The following is a 17789-nucleotide window of genomic DNA, read 5'->3' on the forward strand; positions in this document are numbered from 1 at the left end:
CTCTCATAGCAGTTGTTAAATCCAGAGGAATGAGACTCTTGGGGAAGTGGGACTTGAGTTGTAGGATGCTGCTTTTGCCTTCATGCAATACTGTTGGGAAAAAGCTGAGGGCAGGAGAGGGAACAATGCAGCCTCTAGAGAGTCCCAAAGGGAAGATGTAGTCTCAGATGATAAGTGTAGGCTACCCAAACATGAGGAACTCTGCACGGCTTCTGTTCAATTTTTCATTTTAGGATGATGCAAGTGCAACAGTAATGTTTCCTGCTTTTGTATGCTTTGTGTTTACATAGCCTTTGGTATTTTAAGGCTATATATTTGTTATAAGGCAAACAGATCAGATACTTGGATTTTATTGCAGGAAGTCTGGGACAGTTTGTTTTCTTTATATCTTCTAACCCACCTTTATCCAGAGGGCAGATAGCAGATGATCTGGGTAATTGAGTGTGAGGCTGACAGTCACTCTAATGTCATCTGCACCAGTGACTTTTTCAATGTTTTAATTGTGAAGAGGAATTTAGTGAAATGTATCTGCTTGTTAATGCTTGCATAGGAAAGATGAAGAGGGTTTTGTTTACAATCCAACACATTTTATCTTGTCATATTCAGTCTTCCTGGTAGAGGAGGATGAAGGTCCCTTTCAAAGAAATAGTAGCGGAAATTGTACTATAATCAGAAGAAGCCTTAGACTTTCACTGAAGTTGTGCAGGGTTTAATGAATTTGAAAATGATTTGCCATTACCTGTGTGAGCATTTGTAAAGAGGATCCTTTAGAGAGTAAAAAGCTCTTAATTTTTAAGAGTGTGATGTTGCTTTTCAGAGGTTGGAAAGGACCTGAATACTTGGATGCAAGGAATTGTAGCTGTAACTTGACAAATAGGGTTGACATGAATTATTAAAAAATGGACACTTTTAGCAAGCCATCTTTCCTATTTTTGTACCTAGCTTCCCATCATAAAATGAAAGGTCTTCCTCTCCTCTGCAGGGCAAAAGTCTTCCTTTTCCACTGGAGAAAACATTGTTTCTCATGGGAATGGACACTGATAGTAAACACCATGTTGTTATGCCAAAGACAAAATGATGGAAGTTACGTCTCTCCTGCCTGTTGTTTTTGCCATGTTAATGGTTGCCTAGAGAGCCAAAGGGGAAGTGAAACAAAGGAGGGCTTCTGAGCAGTTGTACGTAGGCATCTTTATCACTGTGAAGAAAAAAGTCTAAAGCTTCATGGTAATATTAACTCAGTGCTGAGAACTGGCCAGAACTCTGGGACTCTTGGCTCCAGCTTGCAAGGTAAAAAGCCAGAAGAGCTCTGGCAATGTTCTGCCTCTCTGGGTTCCAATGTCCCAGGCTGTTCAGCATGCCTTTACCATGTTTACTCTGCTTACACTGCTTTACTTTGTAAGTCTGATGTTACATACAGCAACCTAGAAAAAGATTCAGGGGAGTTATGTTTTTGTTTTCTTTTACCAGCTTGCAGTGATGTGTATGTTTCCACAGGATGGAAATGGAGTAGAAAAGCAGCACTTACTATGAAGCTATAAAAAAATCCTATGTGCCTCTTGTGTGCAGGTGATACAGCAGCAGCTTGTCGCATCAGCCTCTCTTCTCAGTGCCTTGTGCTTAACACTTGATTTTAACTGTACTTGCATTTGAAAATTGATGCTAGTATGGCCTAGTGTGATATAGTCAGGAAGAGTTTTATATTTGTAGGATAGAAGATAACTGAATAGTTTTTCTAGCTGCCTGTAGGCTTCCTGACAGCTAAAAGCCTGCAGCTTATAGATGGTTTAGGACTGGCTTCACAAAATGCATTTTACATCATAGCTGGGATTAGCTGAATTTCTTGCATCTCTGTTTCTGAGTAATTTAAAGGTTGGGATATTTTTTGGTTGATTTTTCTGGCTTTGTCTGTTTCATGTGTATTTTGTGGCTCTTTTGTTTAGTTTTTTGTAAAGTAATGCCTTTATTTGCATTTCAAGACACTTATCCTGTTAGGCTTTGAACTCCATTATTTTCCTCTCTGCAAGACTGCTGAGTCCTTATGTGCATGTCTGTGCTGTAATTTTTAATTAGATAGGCAGACAGAACATTGACTGAATGTCTCCTAATGTATTTTAAACAATTAAACACCAAACAACCACCATACTTGTCCATTGTTCTTTTAAAATGTTCTTCCCATAGTGCTTGGATTGCAGATAAGCTTTGACTTATCTTGCTTTTCAGTAGTTTAAAAAGAAATTAAATATGCCATATAAACATCTTTGTGATAATGAGAAAAGTTGAACTAGGTATCTCTAAGTTATTATTTTATGGACTTTATTATTTTGTTATTTTATTGCCTCTCTACAGTAATATCTTGGAGTTATTACTGTATTGAGACTTTAGAGCTGGCCAGGTGGCTGATTTGGTGTGGGTCAGGTTAGGAAAGAACTGGTGGCATTTTGCTCCAGAGAAAGGAATCCCTTTTTTTGTTTGTGTGTGTTAAGGGGAAAGTGTATGACCCCTTCCTTCTGTAAAAATGTCTTGTTTTCTACAGCCAAATGACTGCAAAGCTTTATCAGTTATTATACTGCTATCTTTATGAAAAAAGCTGTAAAATATTATAATTCTATGAAAATACTCTCACTTTGCAGACAGCATATAAAAGTATATTTTATAAATTTGTGTTACCTAAAGGCAATACTCATGGATGTAGTCCTGAGCCTCCTGTTGTGCTTGTTGATGCCACAAGAGCAGTGTTGTCTGTAGTTACCATCCAACAAACTGGTGCTTTCTTTCAGGAGCTTGCACTGACTCTTCCATCATGTCTTACTAATGAAGGTGATGTCTTTGTTCAGAGCTGTTCTTGTAGATACAGTTGCTAAAACAAGAACTCCACTGTCCATTATGTTTTCTTACTTCATAGTTCTGTATCTTCTTTTTTTTTCTTGCTCTGTCCTGCTCTTTCCAAGCTGTTACCTGAATTCTCAGCTTGTTTGCTTTGCAAGTGGACAAGCTCTGAGCAATATCTTCTTGCACTTAGCATGTTAAGTGGAATGTTTTCCACTTGGAAAGTGGAAGCATGGAATGTGCATGCTTTCTTGGCTGATGTGTTTCTGTCTATGTAGAAATTTTTTTTGTCTGTAGAAAGACTGGATTTTTTATTAGTCACTAGTCCTTTAGATTGAGGTTTGTTGTTGCTGACTGAACTCAGTAACTGGAACATGCTGAGCTTCTACTTAGAGTTACTAAAACTGAGAAACCTGTATACTGGCTTGAGAAAATACATCTCTGTTGAGTGAGACTTTTTCAAGGATGATTTCCTGTTGGTGGAGGTCTAAGCACTGATTGTAAAGAGGCCTTGGAATCCTCCTCTGTGGGACATTTAGGGCAAATTACTCCTCATGTAAGACAGATTGCAGACTTCACAGCTATACAAGAACAGGGTCAGACAGAAAAGAGCTGAGTTACCTCTCAGTTTTTCTATATGCTGTGAGCCAGCAGTGATGTTTCTGCTGGAAAGGGAAACTGTAAGTTGCTGCTCAAAGTAGGTGATTGCTGCCTGCTATATGAACATTTTTTTGTTTAATTAATATGGGTTTATTTAAGTATCAAGAGAGTTTCCAAAGATGATTGCTTCTTGCTTTCTGACTGCTGGACAATAACCCCTCAGGAATGGTGGTTGCCTTTTGGTGTTACTGCTCATGAAGGTGTCTTTTACAGCTATCACAGTCCATCCATTCTGGCTTTTAACTACAGAATCCTCCTAAACAAATTTTGATTAAGTGAAGAGGAGGGAGAGCAGTTAGAATTTACTCTGATTTAAGTGGCTAGTGATTATCACCAAAATTGGGAAGAAGACAACTTACTGCAAATACCACAGATGTATTTTTAATGCTTTTGCCTGAAAATCTCTGGCAGTTGTTACAGTAAGCTCTGTTTTGAACTTGCATATGTTTTAAATTAAATATATATAAATAAATGTTGGAGGGACATGTTAGCTTTAGGACTTTCTGTTCTGCAGATGAAAAATCCTAAGCCTTTTGCTGTACATAATTTTAGTGTAACCGAAGAATGCTGAAAATATTAAAAATGAAAACAAAGCCCAAGCTGAAACTTTTACTGTAAATGGAAACTATGGAAAAAATGGTGAGCTGGCTGCTTGATATAAGAACTCCAGTACTTTGGGGAAATCAGATTTCTTTTCCCAAAGAGTCTGGAGTTGTCAGAAGTTTCTGATTTCCCAAATAACAGACTCTGGTAGCTTTTATGGACTGTGAGGACCAATTATTTCTATTAATTTTGTGCTCATACTATAAAGTCTTGAGCATCTTTGAGAGAGTGCAAATTGGGACCTGTAATTGGCCATTAGTCCAATTAAATCATTTTGAGCTCAGCTAAACTGTGAATATGTGCAGGTGTAGCCAGTAGTGTTGTCTCTGCTGTCTTTTAAATATTTGCTCTTATTTTCTTGTGAAGTAGCTGTTCTGTCTGTGATTTCTCTACTTCCTGTGAACTACATTGGATGAGGGGAGGCTTTCACTGAAGTTTCCATGGTCATTTAAAAGGAGGCTTGTCATATAAATTATAGGGATGTTCCAGGCATTGTGTATCTTGTTTTTCTTATGATCATTGATTTTGTGTTGTGTTATTTTGATTAAATAATTCATTTTCTTAGTATGAAAAGAAGAAAGGGCAGTTTTCAGTGAATAATCTGGCAACACTGAGCTTATGCATATGTAATGGAGATGAAATTCAAGTGGGTGAAATTCTGCCCATCCCTACAGTAAAGGGATAATTTCCATACATGGAATTTTTAATTGTGCCTTATGGAATGGGCTTGTACATTGGTCTCTAGAGTGAGTGATTCTGCTTGTGTTTTACACACCCTTAGAGAACAAGGAAGGCTCCTATGTGGATAGTCAGTCTCAGCAGAGGAATGTATCTGTAGGAGGGAACGCAGTGAGCTTGTGTGCTGCTCTGTTTGCAGACATTTAGATTGAAACCAGTGAGCTTGTATCCCACTGCTGCTTCCATTGTAGAGCATCAACCTACAAAGTTTTGTCTTCTTGCCAGAGCAAATGTTAGTGTAGTGTTTGTACAGACAGCTTTTCTTAAAAAGATGTGCTTTGAAGAGACTGAAGGTGATGAGAACTGAAGTCAGATAATTAAACTGATTTAGCTTTTATTTATTTCCCTCTTCCTTAGGCTACAGTTCTGCATGAGTCATTTGTCATGGAATGAAGTTGTGGTTGCCACCATGGGGTTGGGGTTAAAGTAGAGGAGACTTTGAAGGAGAGGAATTAATATAAATTTATAAGATATTGCTTGCATAAATAACAGAAAAAATAGTATTTATACACTCTTACAGTGCAGTTATCTAGAATAATACATACAGTAATGCTGTAGGGACATGGCTGCCATTCCACTATACATAGCTGACTTGTTCTTCTGTTTTATCAACCTCATTCTCGGTGAGCAGCAGCGTATCCAGCAGAATGGCCGATGATGCTTGGATGGGTGAGCTCCTCAGCCTCATTGGGCTCTGGTACATAATGGGGTTAATCCCATTTCTCATCCCATTCATGACAAAGAGCTTGGAATTTTCTGCTACAGAGCTTCTGAAAGAGATCCTGCTGGAGCGCTGCCGAAGGGCCTTGATAGGCTTTGTGGTCCGATAGTTGCAAGTGATGTACCTGCTGAAAGCCTCCCTAAATGTTTTGTTGAAGAGTGTGTATACGAGAGGGTTCACTCCTGAGGATACATACCCTATCCAAACAAATATCTCCAAAAGCTTTTGAAAAAGCTCCTTGTTGCAGGAGTTGCACAGAACTGAGCTGATGTTTGTTATGAAGAATGGGCACCACATCAGCAAGAAAAGAAAAAACACAATCCCCAGAACTTTTGATGCCCTTTGTTCATTGGTTATCGTTTGCATGGACTTCCTCCCAATGGTGGATGTCCTGCTGATAGGCATGTCACTGGACAAAGTCTGGTCCTTTCTGGAGCCATTTAGCATGGCCACCTTTTCTGGAGAGGAGGCAGGTGTTGTGTCACGCTGAAAGACTGTGGACACTGTTGACCAGGTGAAGCGCTGAGGTGGCTTGTTGATCAAATAGGCCTTTTTGCGCAGCACTTGGATCGTCAGTAAATAGGTGACGATCATGATAGCGAGGGGAATGAAGAAGGAAGCCACTGATCCGTACAGAATGAAGTCATGAAAACGATCAGGTGTCAGGAAACACGTGATGTTTGTAGAGTTGCCATTTCCATCCTCAATGCCTCTGATAGGGACTGGAATTGCAATACCTGTAGGAGAAAAAACAAGTGCTTCAGCAGAGGGTAATCGCTTGCAATCGCTTCACTGAGTCTGAAGCCTCGGGGTTTCTAAAGAAAGGTAATTCCTGAGCTCTGGAGCAGGCACAGGAACACAACATGAAGTGTGGAGAGCATCACGTGGGTAATTGGGCAAACAGTACTTTGTAAGACTTGGCAGGCTGAGCTTTAACAGAGTGCCCTTTCTAAGGGGTTTGGGCCTAACTGGTAGAGATTCAGGAAGCAGTATGAAGTTGCCAACTTTTCAAGTGTAAAACACATGAATTGCTTTGACTCTGGTTATTAGAATTAGTATGGCTTTTCCTCCAGTGAAATATGTTTCCCTAATGCCATCTCTTCCCCAGAGTAACCTTTGCACTTTTTGAAGGGCAATTTTGTAAATACATAAATCTTGTCTTTCCCTCTTCTATTAACCACATCAAGTGACTGGACACAGACAGCTGATTTTTTTCACCCTGCTTGGCTCTTTCATATATACAAGTAGCTAAATAGTTGCCAGAATTATGCAGTGTGTGTTTGAGATGGATTTGTTGTTTAAAGTCTCCTGCATATTTAGGAGTGTTTAAATGAGGCTGGCTAGCTCTGTAATTCACCACTGGTTTAAAAAAATGTTAACAGTCTTGTCTTTTAAATGAATTTTTTATAACCACTAAATTACAGTCAGCACTTCATTTGCCAGCAGTCTGACATTACAACAAAAACAACAGGTTCCTTGCTGTCTGGTGAAGGTGATTTGTGCAGTTTTCTGATACCACTTAATGAGATATAGGGATTTACTGTATTCCTCTGCTACTTGGCTTACTGAAGCTGGTTTAAAGCAGCAAGAGCAAAATGGGTTATCCTTCAGAAACTTGATCCCATTCTTAATTAGAAGCACACCTTCAGATACAAAAAGCATTTAAAATAAAGATTGAACCAAATTAACCTTTGATTTGGAGAACCTAGCTCAACTGCAGAGTAGCTTTATGTTAGGTAAAAAGAAATTGAAAAGTACAGTGCTGTTTAATGGCAATAAATCACACATTAAAAGGTCAACTTGTGAGTGTCTTGTCATGCTAAGGTTTTTTTTTGGGTGAGGGGTGGGTTGGTGATAGAATACAGATAGGAGAAAAAATGCTATCATCACAGCTCTTCCAGAATTTTTTTCAACTCAGAAATTTGGGGTTTGCCTTAGCCAAGAAGGTGGCTGTACCCATTCTCCTATGCATCACTGGCCTTAATAATCCAGAATAATTTTGTTTGGTCTTGCACACAGAGCATCCAGCACTAAGGCTGTCTGGAGCATGTATTAAATTATTTGAATTAAATGTTTTCACTTCCTTAGCTCATTTAACAGATTCATTTTTTAAGCATTAAAGACAGATGACATGCTACGTGCACATCACAGAGACACTGATATCATAGAAGTTTGTATGTTGGTATAAACTTCTTCACTGAACCCCTGTTCAGGGTTCATTGTTTTGATTGTTTGGGGTTTTTTTTGTTAGACATGAGCCTTTCTGTATGCTGTCTCAGCCTTCAGTGTTAGCCTGGATGTTACCAGCCACTGATTCATATCTTTGCTATAAATAATTAACCCTTTTCTACTTCCTTTATGTGAAATTTTACCAACATCTGTTCAAGTGTTAAAGTTGTGTTTGGGACAAAATATAGTACCACGGGAACATGAAATCTTGCTTTCCCAGAAACATACTGTGCATGCAGATATTATTTTCTGATTTTTGAGCTTTCAGGACCATGAAGAGGAGTGATGATTAATACTCTGACTCAATCCTTGGCCTTTCTGGTGAGCCTAATAAGGAGCAGTGGTTCAGGCAAATTTTTATGATGTAGCTATGTATGATCTAAGAGGTGGACTTCGACCAGCCTGAGTATTATGGTCCTACAATCAATAGTACTTGGCCAAATGTTCCATTTTCCCCACACTTCACCTATTGTTTTGGACATGAAAAGCTTCTGTGTTCCTTTTCCAGTCTCTAGGTCCCACATACCTATTGAAATGAGCCAAACCACGATGATTTTGATGATTGTTGTAGCCCATGAATTGTACTGGCTGGCCTGGATTGGTTTTTTTATGGCAATGTAGCGGTCGAGGGAGATGGCACAGAGGTGCATGATGGAAGCTGTGGAAAAGAGGACATCAAGGAACAGCCAGATAGGACACAAGGCAGTTGGTAAAGGCCAGGTATTGTCTGAAAGAGAACAAAAAACTCATTAGAATCTAAGCTTTTTGAGAACTTTCAGTGTGTCATTTTCAATGTGGCATCAGTATGTTTGAAAAGTTCATAGTACTACAGGAACTGAGCTTTGTCACTGCCTCAGATGGGTTTTGGCTTATATTGTAATTAGCTCCTAACTGGCATGGTTGCTGCCATCATGTTCATCAGGCTACTTGTGTGCTATAAACCTTTCCCTGTCTTTTTGTCCTTTTGTGGCAAGGACTCTGGATTAAAAAGTTTATTAAAAATGGACCATGAATGGTTCTTGTGAGCCTACTGTTAAATGATTATTTTCAGCTGTTTCTCATGGTAGAAGTTGATCTATTAAATGTATTTTCCTCCCTTAGAAAATTCTGCTGTACTCAATCAGTAAGTACATTATTAGTATTGCCAGGGAAATCAGTTCTTTGTTGAAGGACGATTAGGGGGAAAAAATTGCATTTCTAATAAATCAGATTGGTTTTAATTTCCTTGGTCAGCATAAATAGACCTGTGTGCTGAGAACACAAAATGAGCTGGACTTTTGTAATGTTCAGTCTTAGCAGTGTAGTAACATTGCAGTCATTTGAGATTTAAAACATTTTTTCATAACGTGACTGATAGATGGAGATGATAATGGTGCTGCTTTGACTTGAATTATAAACTCCAGTGGATGGAAAATTTTATGAAGACAAACATAGCAAGTACTTGTCTGCACTCCTACCTATGCTGGGAAACCTGTGTTAAACAAAGAGAATGGATGGATGGAGCCCTGAACTGAACCTCAGCCATCCCCAAAGCAGAGGACTCCAGGTGAGGATGACACAGGCAGTGAGGCAGAAGGGGAAGAGGCAGTCTGCTTGCAATTTATTAACCAGAAAATTTTAGTATCTACCATGATTATTTCCTAAAATAGATTCTATCACTGAAATTATGCTTCAAAAAGCATAGTCTACCAGGCAGGTATGAGAAAGTTGTAATTAGTAAATTATGAAACATTTACTCATCTTTAGTTTTCATGCCTAGACTTTTAGCTGGCAGTAAGGTACCATGCATTTCTAAAACAGATTTCCTTTAAAAAGAAAAACCAAAATGTATTGTGGCTTATGTAGCCAGCTGTAATGAAAAAAAAAAAAACCCAGTTAAAAGAAGTAACTGATTTGATGGGCTTGAAATGTTTTTGCTCACTCCAGAAAATTGACAGCTTCTTTTGACTTTGTAATGAAGGATTAGTTCAGGTAAAACATGAAGAATAGAAAGTGTGTTCTACAACTTGAAGGATGGCAGATAACACAGCTGGATTTCAAGTGAACAGCTAATACTTCTTTTGGATAGTACTCGCATGCCATTCCCTGGATTATAACTGCTTTGAGTTCTGGAGAATCCCAGTGTAAGAAGTCTTTTCCTTTTTTAGTTAATTTACTGTTTGAGGAAGAAAATACTTTGCAACAAAAGGCCCTTTAGCTTCTTTGAAATAAAGATACATTTAAACACTGATCTGATACAAAGCAATCTTGTATATTTTTTACTTGTAAGAGCTTTTGTGAGTTGGCAAGTGGAACTGAACAGAGAAAGCTTTCCGTTTTCTTTATTTTTGTCTATTTTTGTACTGGCTGCAGAAGGCAGTAGGTTATCACATTCATGATTATAGCATTATCTTCTGCTGTATTTGTGTGTACAAGATGCTGGTTTTTATCCAACAAAATCAAAGTAAACTTTAAATGCAATAACTGATAAGAACTGAAGATTATGGTTGTTATTTAAATGAAACCAATATCACAAAACTGATACTTTAAAGTCGAGAAGAGTCACACAGTTATCTAGGATTCATTCTGTGGTGTATTTTGCTATAAGTTACTTTGATTTGTAGGTTACACCTTCAAATCAAAGCTAGAAGCTGTGTCCCTTGTTTGAGGCAATGCTCTGGGGTGAGTTCTTGTGCTTTTCTGGTGATGGTGGTGCTATCACTGTTGGCCTATTCTATTAGTTTAGGATTAGGGAAATAATGGAATATTCATTTCCTTTCATGGCTCAGAAAGCATCTCTGACCCTTGAATGTGATGGTGATCTGCTTGGTTGCTGTTCTGCTTTATAATTCAGAACGTAAAATGAGTATGTCCTGCCAAGTAGTGTTACAAAAGCATTAGCAGGTCATGCTCAGTTTGGACTGTTCTGATGCTCCTACTATAGATATACATTGTGGATGCAGACCAGAGCATTTACAGGGTAGAGACTCTCCACTCCCATTTTTCTTGGGAGCTAATAGGGATTGGATTTTTAAAACTTTTTTTTAAATGCCTCAGTTACCTGACAAAGATGCCGGCCTGAAAATTTGTCTGGTTTCTCCAGTTGTCAGGTGGTATAAGTTAAAAAGAAATTCCTTCTACCTACAAACCTTGCCTCAGATCCTCCCAGTACTGCAGCAGTGCTGCTGTTGAAGATTTTGCATATTTTGAGCCAAAATAAGACCAAATACATGCTTTAAAATTTGTCTTGCACCTTTAGAGTAGTAAAATGAACTTTTACTGCAACTGTCTACCCTTGATTAATCTTTACTTAAGAAAAGCTTTATTTATAGGAAATACCTTAGAAATGTGTAATCCTTAAAACAAAGTACAGTATAGAAGAGCTGCTTGCTGTAAGCCAAAATGTTTTCAGAAAGCTTAAGAGAAAGCACAGCTTGTGTACATGTATAAGTATGATTGAGAGAAGTCTTTAAATAGACTTGGAAACCATTTATTCTTCTGTTCTAAGGGCTGCAGAAATGTGTTACCTGTAAAGGGCCTTGTTGTTACATAATGATGCTTTTGCTGAGATGGAAATGGATATTTTCAGTCACCATCTCCTTTAAGCCTAAGCTTCAATCTTCATGCTGGTGTGTGTCTGCAGCTGCATGTGCAGTGCTCACCTCGTGTGCTTGGCTCCCTGGGCTGCCAAGGCCTGGTATCTCCAGGCTGTTCTCTAGGCTTTTTAATCCAAGTGTTTTTTTCAATTAGGCTTACTTTCTGATAAAACCTTGATATCTTTAGATTTGAGATTGTGGAGAGTAGTCCCCGATTAAAGTTTTCTCTGGCAGTTTGCACATGCAAGAAGGGAAAATTTGTTGTGGTTATCATCAGTAATGGGGGAAGATTAGGACTGGTTGCCTGTGGGAGATTAAAATAATGGTTTGCAACCTCGGATAATGGGCATTGCTTTCTGATTTTAAGTGGATGATTATTAGGAGGAGAGAATGTATTTTTTTAAATGGTACATGTGTTGTCTTCAAGTAGCCCATTGCCCACCAAGCTGTGGACATCAGACTTCTTCCTGCTGCAGGCTTTGCAAATGGGAGAATCTCTCAAGTTTGTTTGCTAATTTCACTATTCAATGAATTTCAGTAGTTCTGAATGTTAGAAATTTGGGTAACTGTTTTGAAAGCTAGATTTCAGAGAATGCAGTTATCTCCTAGTGGGCCTTCTTTTTTTTTAAGAAATGAGAAATATTTAGCAAGCTATAAAAGCTATGAAATGTTTATGTGTTCTGACACTCACACTCCTAAATTAAAATTGTTGTGTGTGCTTGTACCAGAGTACATTTTGGTTGCTCTGCTGAGAATAAATAAAGTGCTGCTCATGGCATTACACCTGCAAGTGAGTTTACAGATTCATTTATTTACTTAGTTTTAAAAAGGGCAGCTCTTTACTACAGATACAGTCCATTTCTGAAGATTTTTTTGGTGCATGTTCTGTCAGGGTGTGGAGCCAATGCCTGTAGCAGATTTTGGTTTTGAACACCCTGTGACACATTAGTTTATACAGTCAGGATCTTAATGTGACTGCACTTCTGTTCACACCTTTTCCTTCAAATCTTCTCCACATAATTAGAGATCAATCCCAAATCGGAAGCATAATATTTGTACTCTGTATCTAGAAGCTGCACCCAGCTCTTTCATTATTATGGAAACATTCCTGTGTGGAGGTGCCAGGAGGCTGGATTTAGTTTGCTGTCTGGCTGTCAATGATTTCTTTGTTCATGTAGTTGTCTGGCTAATGTAGCTTCAAGATTTAGACTCGTTATGTATTTAATGTCTGTTCTGTCTTCATTCCAGTAACTCCTCATGTTTTGCTCATGCTTTGAACTTCTATAAACACCTCAGCATCTTCTCCCAGTTGGTGAAGAGGCAAAGAAGTTTTTCTGGTTGGCTGCCAAAGAGAGACTTGTGTGCAAGAAATTTCAGTTTTAACCACTGTTGTGTGGAAGGCGGGTTGTGGTCTTAATTAATTATAATTTATTTTACTACTTTCTGGTAAATTTCCTGCACCATGAAAGACATTTTTGTTTGACTTTTGAATTAAGATTCCTAGCATGCTTTAAACTATTGTAACCAGGGTTTAGCAGTGGATTAATTGAGAGATTAAGGAGCAATAGAAGAGCAATAGTCCTTATGAAGTTATAAAGGAAAGACTTGTTAGTCTAGCAGAATGAAAATAATAATAAAATCCAAAACAAGAACAAACTTTACCACTACCAAAAACCTACCCCACAAAATCCAGGATTTGCCTTCCCTACACTAGTACTTTTTATGGCTAGTAGCTTTATTGTTGTTAGTAATGAGACCTGTGGCAGGCACTAAGCGGATACAGCATCCATGTGTAAGTATGGAAATGCATTATCTGCTTCTTGCCTCCCACTCATGTGCACATACATGACATACCAATGTTTTCTATAAGTGACTGGGTTTTCTGAGTTAGAAACCTGTCTCAGTTATGTACATTCAGTTTTCTTTTTAGAAACTATTGCTTTGGGAAAAAAAAAACCCTATTCTATGATCTCAACGCTGAATTCTGACCTCCTGTTCACAATTCTGTTTAGGGAAAAGAAGTCCGTAACACACAGAAATTCTCAGAATGAATAAACACATTTGTTAATAAAGTGATACCAGTTTTCTGTACAGAAACTACTGATGGCCTTTCTGAAATATAGTTTGATTGTGTTTGCTTGTTGCTCAGGCAACTCTTAGAGTCTAGCCTAGGAAAAATGAACTCCTGCAGCCTTTCTTAGGACCCAGTGTACCTTAAAGGTAATTCTATAAATCATTAAGTTTCTTAAAAAACCTGTCTCATTGATTTTTTTTCCATTTATGATATGAAAATAAACAATTTAAAATGTATTCTTAAAGAAAATTTAGCGGTAAAACAGAGTGACTTTCCCATGGAGTTGCCTCTTAATTAGTTGTCAGAAGCAGTATCTGAAATAAAGCTGTATGTGAGGGGCTGTGGAAAAATCATGCTTGTTCTGTAAGGACTAATGAGAAAGAAAATGTCACATCCAATGTTTGTTCATGTGAAAAAGACCTATTTTATTTCATATGAAGCAAACTAAATGACAAATACGTATCTCAAACATTAGGTACATGGATTCAGGCTTCCTTGGCTTGACAGATGATTTACTTGTGATGTCTTATGAACCTGTGGCTTTCCCCAGGGTGGGAGGAAATCAGTTTCTCTGAAAGCAGTGCTGATAAAGTTTTTTGTCACTGATAGTGCCAGGGACCAACTCTGACTGACCATGTAAATATATGACTGCTGATGGAGTCAATACTCAGGTAAAACCAGATGCATTACTCATAGACAGTTCAAAACCTGTTCAGTGTACTAAACAGATACCTAACCTTGATTTCAAGTTTTTTAAGAGAATACTGTCTGCAATTAGTGTAATATAATATAACAAATACCAGCATTGTGCTGATGTTGTTAAAAATTATATTACACTGTACAAAATGTAATTCCCTGTGCTTCAGCTCATATTTGAATATTTTTAAGTCTGGAATGATTTTTTAATGGTTTGTTTCAAAGGAAAGAATATCCACATAGTTGTACTTCCCATAAAGACATTAGGCTGTATTAAGGTGAGAGGAAGAGAAGATTTAGCATCCTTCATCCAAGTGATTTTTAAAATTGTAATGCTGGAAAGCAAACAACTTTTCTGTTTAAATTAGACCTCCCAAAATTGTACCCCATGTGCAAACCTGATGAAACAAACACGCTGCACTTACCAAATAATATCATGAGAAGGGCAATTGGCATCACAAACAGACCCACGAGCAAATCTGCCACCGCCAAGGACGTCAGAAAGTAGTTGGTAGCATATTGCAGCTTCTTCTCCAGGGACACTGCCAGAATGACAAGTATGTTCCCCCCAATGGTGGGGATTATCAGCAGGAGGATCAGCAGTGCTGCCCAGTGCACTTTGTTTCCTTGTTCCTCACTTGGGTAGTCCTGCTTGGGTGCTCCTGTTACTGAGAGAGGCGACAGAGATCCACTGCCAGCTCCAGGTCCGTTCAAGGAGTGTAAAGGATGGGACATTTTTGTGTGCAGAGAAATGTCTTCAGGAGCTGTGTTTTGCGCAGGAGTTGTGTACGGTGTAAGAATTCTCTGTTCCTCTCTGGTCCAGGATGGTCCTGAAGATAGGCCAGCATGGTCAGTATAGTGAGCTGGTCATCTGATATTTCGAGATACTGTAACCATGTCCGAGCTGGTATCCAATTTTTTTATTCTGTGCGTTGCTGACCACAAAAGAATTTTAAAAATGCAAGTCCTGTCTTGTGTCCATCTCTGGTCGGTGGGGTTCAGGGGTCTGGTCTTCCCTTTATATCGATGTTCAGATTTCAGAAGATTAAAAGGAAAAAATCAGTAGCTGTCAAAAATAAGCAGTGCATTAGCTTCCTTTTTTTTTTTTTCTGCAGCAGTAAAGAGTGATAGATGAATTCGAATGCAAAACAATTCCCTTTAGGTGCAGTCTATGTAGATTTGCTCCTTCTGAGTACAAACTGGTGCAGAGGCAGATGCTCGAGTTGTGTATGTGCAACTCCTCCTCTCCCGAGTGTCTAGTCTCCAGCAGCATGTGCGTAGGCAGACAGCAGTTCCCATATTTCCCCTTATTAAGAATCCTATTTCTCCTCAGAGGGTAACCCCAAAAATATCTTCAGAAATTATGTATGAGGTTTCCGTTTTAATCTCAGCACTTCCTAATTTATCAGGTGAGGGTCAGGAAGCTGCAGACAATAAAACACTGCTGACAGTCTCAAGGGGACCATAGAGATTTATCGAACTGAGACATCTAAATTTATTCCTTACTTGAAGGGGTCGGTGTGAGTAAAATGCTTGTTTTTGTAATCTGAGCAAGGCTTTTATTAAGCACAGCCCGTTCTCTCCTGTCTTTCTCTGTCTCTGTCAACTCTGCTAAAGACTTAAAGCTTTCATTTCCCCCTTCAAGCAGAGACTCAAACAGCTGTCCCCACATTAAGCTGAATAAATGCTTAGTTACTGAGAAGATTTCATGTGTTGCAGTTTTCAGGTGAAGAAAGCCTTACCTCTTTCTCTTGCATTTTAGTAGAGTTCATTTTGCATCCAGGAAGATCCTTTATAATTTTCTTTTTCATCATATGGTGGAAGTTGAGATTTTTCACTACTTTCTGGAAAACAAGTTGTTCATTTGCTTTTGGCTTTTATAATACTTCTGATGCTTGTCTCTTTGTGTGCTTTTTTTTAGCACACTTCTTCTATCACGAAGATTAAGATTTTCTATTTTGGGAAAACTGTATTTCTTCTCATCCAGGTATTTTCTCCCAACTCTGAAATGGAGGGGAAGAATAATTCTTACCACATGTAAAAAAGGATAGAAATAAGGTTGTGTTTGTTCGCTTTTGCTGTCCTTTAACTTCCATTCTTTGCTGATTCTACTGAGATGATCAGCAGGGTCTGCGTGCAGCTCTCTCTTTGCTCACGAGTAAAGCTCGCAGTTTGCTGCTACCCTTGTTCCTTGAGTGACTCCTTCCAGTGTATCCAGCTCCAGTGTTTGGAAAGCAGGGAAAGGGAGTGGGTGGGGGGTTTGGCTGGAAATGAGACAGAGAGGGTTAATTGATTCACTGCTCCAGCACTAGAGTGTGTGCTCCCTGGAGCTGGATCAGGATGTGCAGGTCCTGGAAATGACCCTTCACACTACAGCATTCTGTCTCTGCACCGTAGCGTGTCTGTGTGTCTGTCTGTCTGTCTGCTGCTCGCTCTCTGGGCTCTCTTGCTCACTTGCCTTCTGGATGGAAGCACAGTTAACCCTAAAAAGTTCTGCCTAAAAAGGTTTTTCCTTGCCTAAATTTATAAAACTGTTGTCTAGCACAGTTACTTTAAATGTGTGCACTGTTGCTTTAAAACTTTCCTTCTGCAGCTGCTTTTTATTATCCTGAGTGTTCTCTTTTGTTACCTTCCAACTTTCAGTCAGATGTGTGTATAGCCTCAGCATCATCTTATAGTTCTGCATTAAAATGGAAATAGAGTTCACTTCCAAGGACATTAGCTGCAAAATTGGGTAATAAGTCCTTGACTAAGGCCAGAAGAGACCATGAGATCATGGTTTGACCCTCTGTATGACACCAGCCATTACATTCCATGAATTGCTAGTGCTTACCAGCCTTGAGCTGGAAATCAGGTCCTCAGTGAACTGTGCATCAATTCATATTTCTTTTAAAAAGAAAAAAAAAATTGTTTCTGGAGTGCAGATAATGTGGGGCCAAAGAGAAAAGGCTGCTGTCAGAAATTAACAGAAATACTTAATATATTCAGATCATACAATAGAATTTTCAGTAGCTTTTACTTGTTCCTTACTTTTCCTATTTAAAGGAAACAGTCAATTAGATTCCATGCTGTATTCATTTACAATTGAGAGTTGATTTTTATATTGCTTTATATATATTTTTTGCTTTATTATATTATATTGCTTTATATATATTGCTTTCCTGATAAAAATAAAGATTAATCCAGCTATGGTAATACTGTTTCCTTATCTGGCCACCTCCCTATTGTCACCACTGACAGTACTGAGGGAGCAGAGCACATGAAAACATAAAAAGTGGAAATTGAGAAAGGACAGTACCTTATTTGGCTAATGGGCATTTGAATTCAGTTTTTCTTAAGCTCCATTATGTCTAATCAAGTTCTGGTTTATATTCTAAAAATCTTGAAGGATATCCTGACATTAATCTAGCTGTACTTGAAGTTTTTACTGCAGATTGTTCTGATGAAAGCTAATGAATACATTTATATCTAATTGAAATGGAAATTATTCTTAAAATACAGATAAAACCAATTATCTTAGGAACTTGCAGAAGATGATACAAGTTTAGTGGTAGATTGGCTTGCAAGTATTTTTACCTCTTTGGTGCATTGTTTAATTTCAGAGAGATGAAAAACATACCTGCCCTTTATGATGTTTTCTGAACTTTACCAGGTTTGAATCAATTGG

At 38.4% G+C, this 17789-nt stretch overlaps 2 protein-coding genes across 2 annotated transcripts in view; one reads left to right on the forward strand and one right to left on the reverse strand.

Moving 5' to 3' along the window:
* Nucleotides 1-17789, forward strand: part of PSMD1 (proteasome 26S subunit, non-ATPase 1) — a 65738-nt gene that overhangs the window by 20170 nt on the left and 27779 nt on the right. The gene's annotated exons all lie outside the window — the stretch shown is intronic.
* Nucleotides 5145-16260, reverse strand: HTR2B (5-hydroxytryptamine receptor 2B). Its single transcript, XM_071437811.1, has 3 exons — nucleotides 14548-16260; nucleotides 8304-8504; nucleotides 5145-6285 (listed from the first exon to the last, which is right to left on the reverse strand). Exons 1-3 carry the CDS (start codon nucleotides 14855-14857, stop codon nucleotides 5405-5407), a joined length of 1392 nt encoding a protein of 463 aa, XP_071293912.1. The 5' UTR covers nucleotides 14858-16260; the 3' UTR covers nucleotides 5145-5404.

The sequence above is a fragment of the Agelaius tricolor genome, unplaced genomic scaffold (assembly GCF_023055355.1).
Source record: "Agelaius tricolor isolate 1412-34295 unplaced genomic scaffold, bAgeTri1.0.p SCAF_12, whole genome shotgun sequence".
In the NCBI taxonomy this organism is placed as follows: domain Eukaryota; kingdom Metazoa; phylum Chordata; class Aves; order Passeriformes; family Icteridae; genus Agelaius; species Agelaius tricolor.

Coding starts and splice junctions, on each gene's coding strand:
- HTR2B (XM_071437811.1), bottom strand. CDS start 14,857: ATGTCCCATCCTTTACACTCCTTGAACGGACCTGGAGCTGGCAGTGGA. Junction 8,505..14,547: donor CCTTCTCATGATATTATTTG/GTAAGTGCAGCG, acceptor GTTCTCTTTCAG/ACAATACCTGGCCTTTACCA. Junction 6,286..8,303: donor GGTTTGGCTCATTTCAATAG/GTATGTGGGACC, acceptor TTTCTCCTACAG/GTATTGCAATTCCAGTCCCT.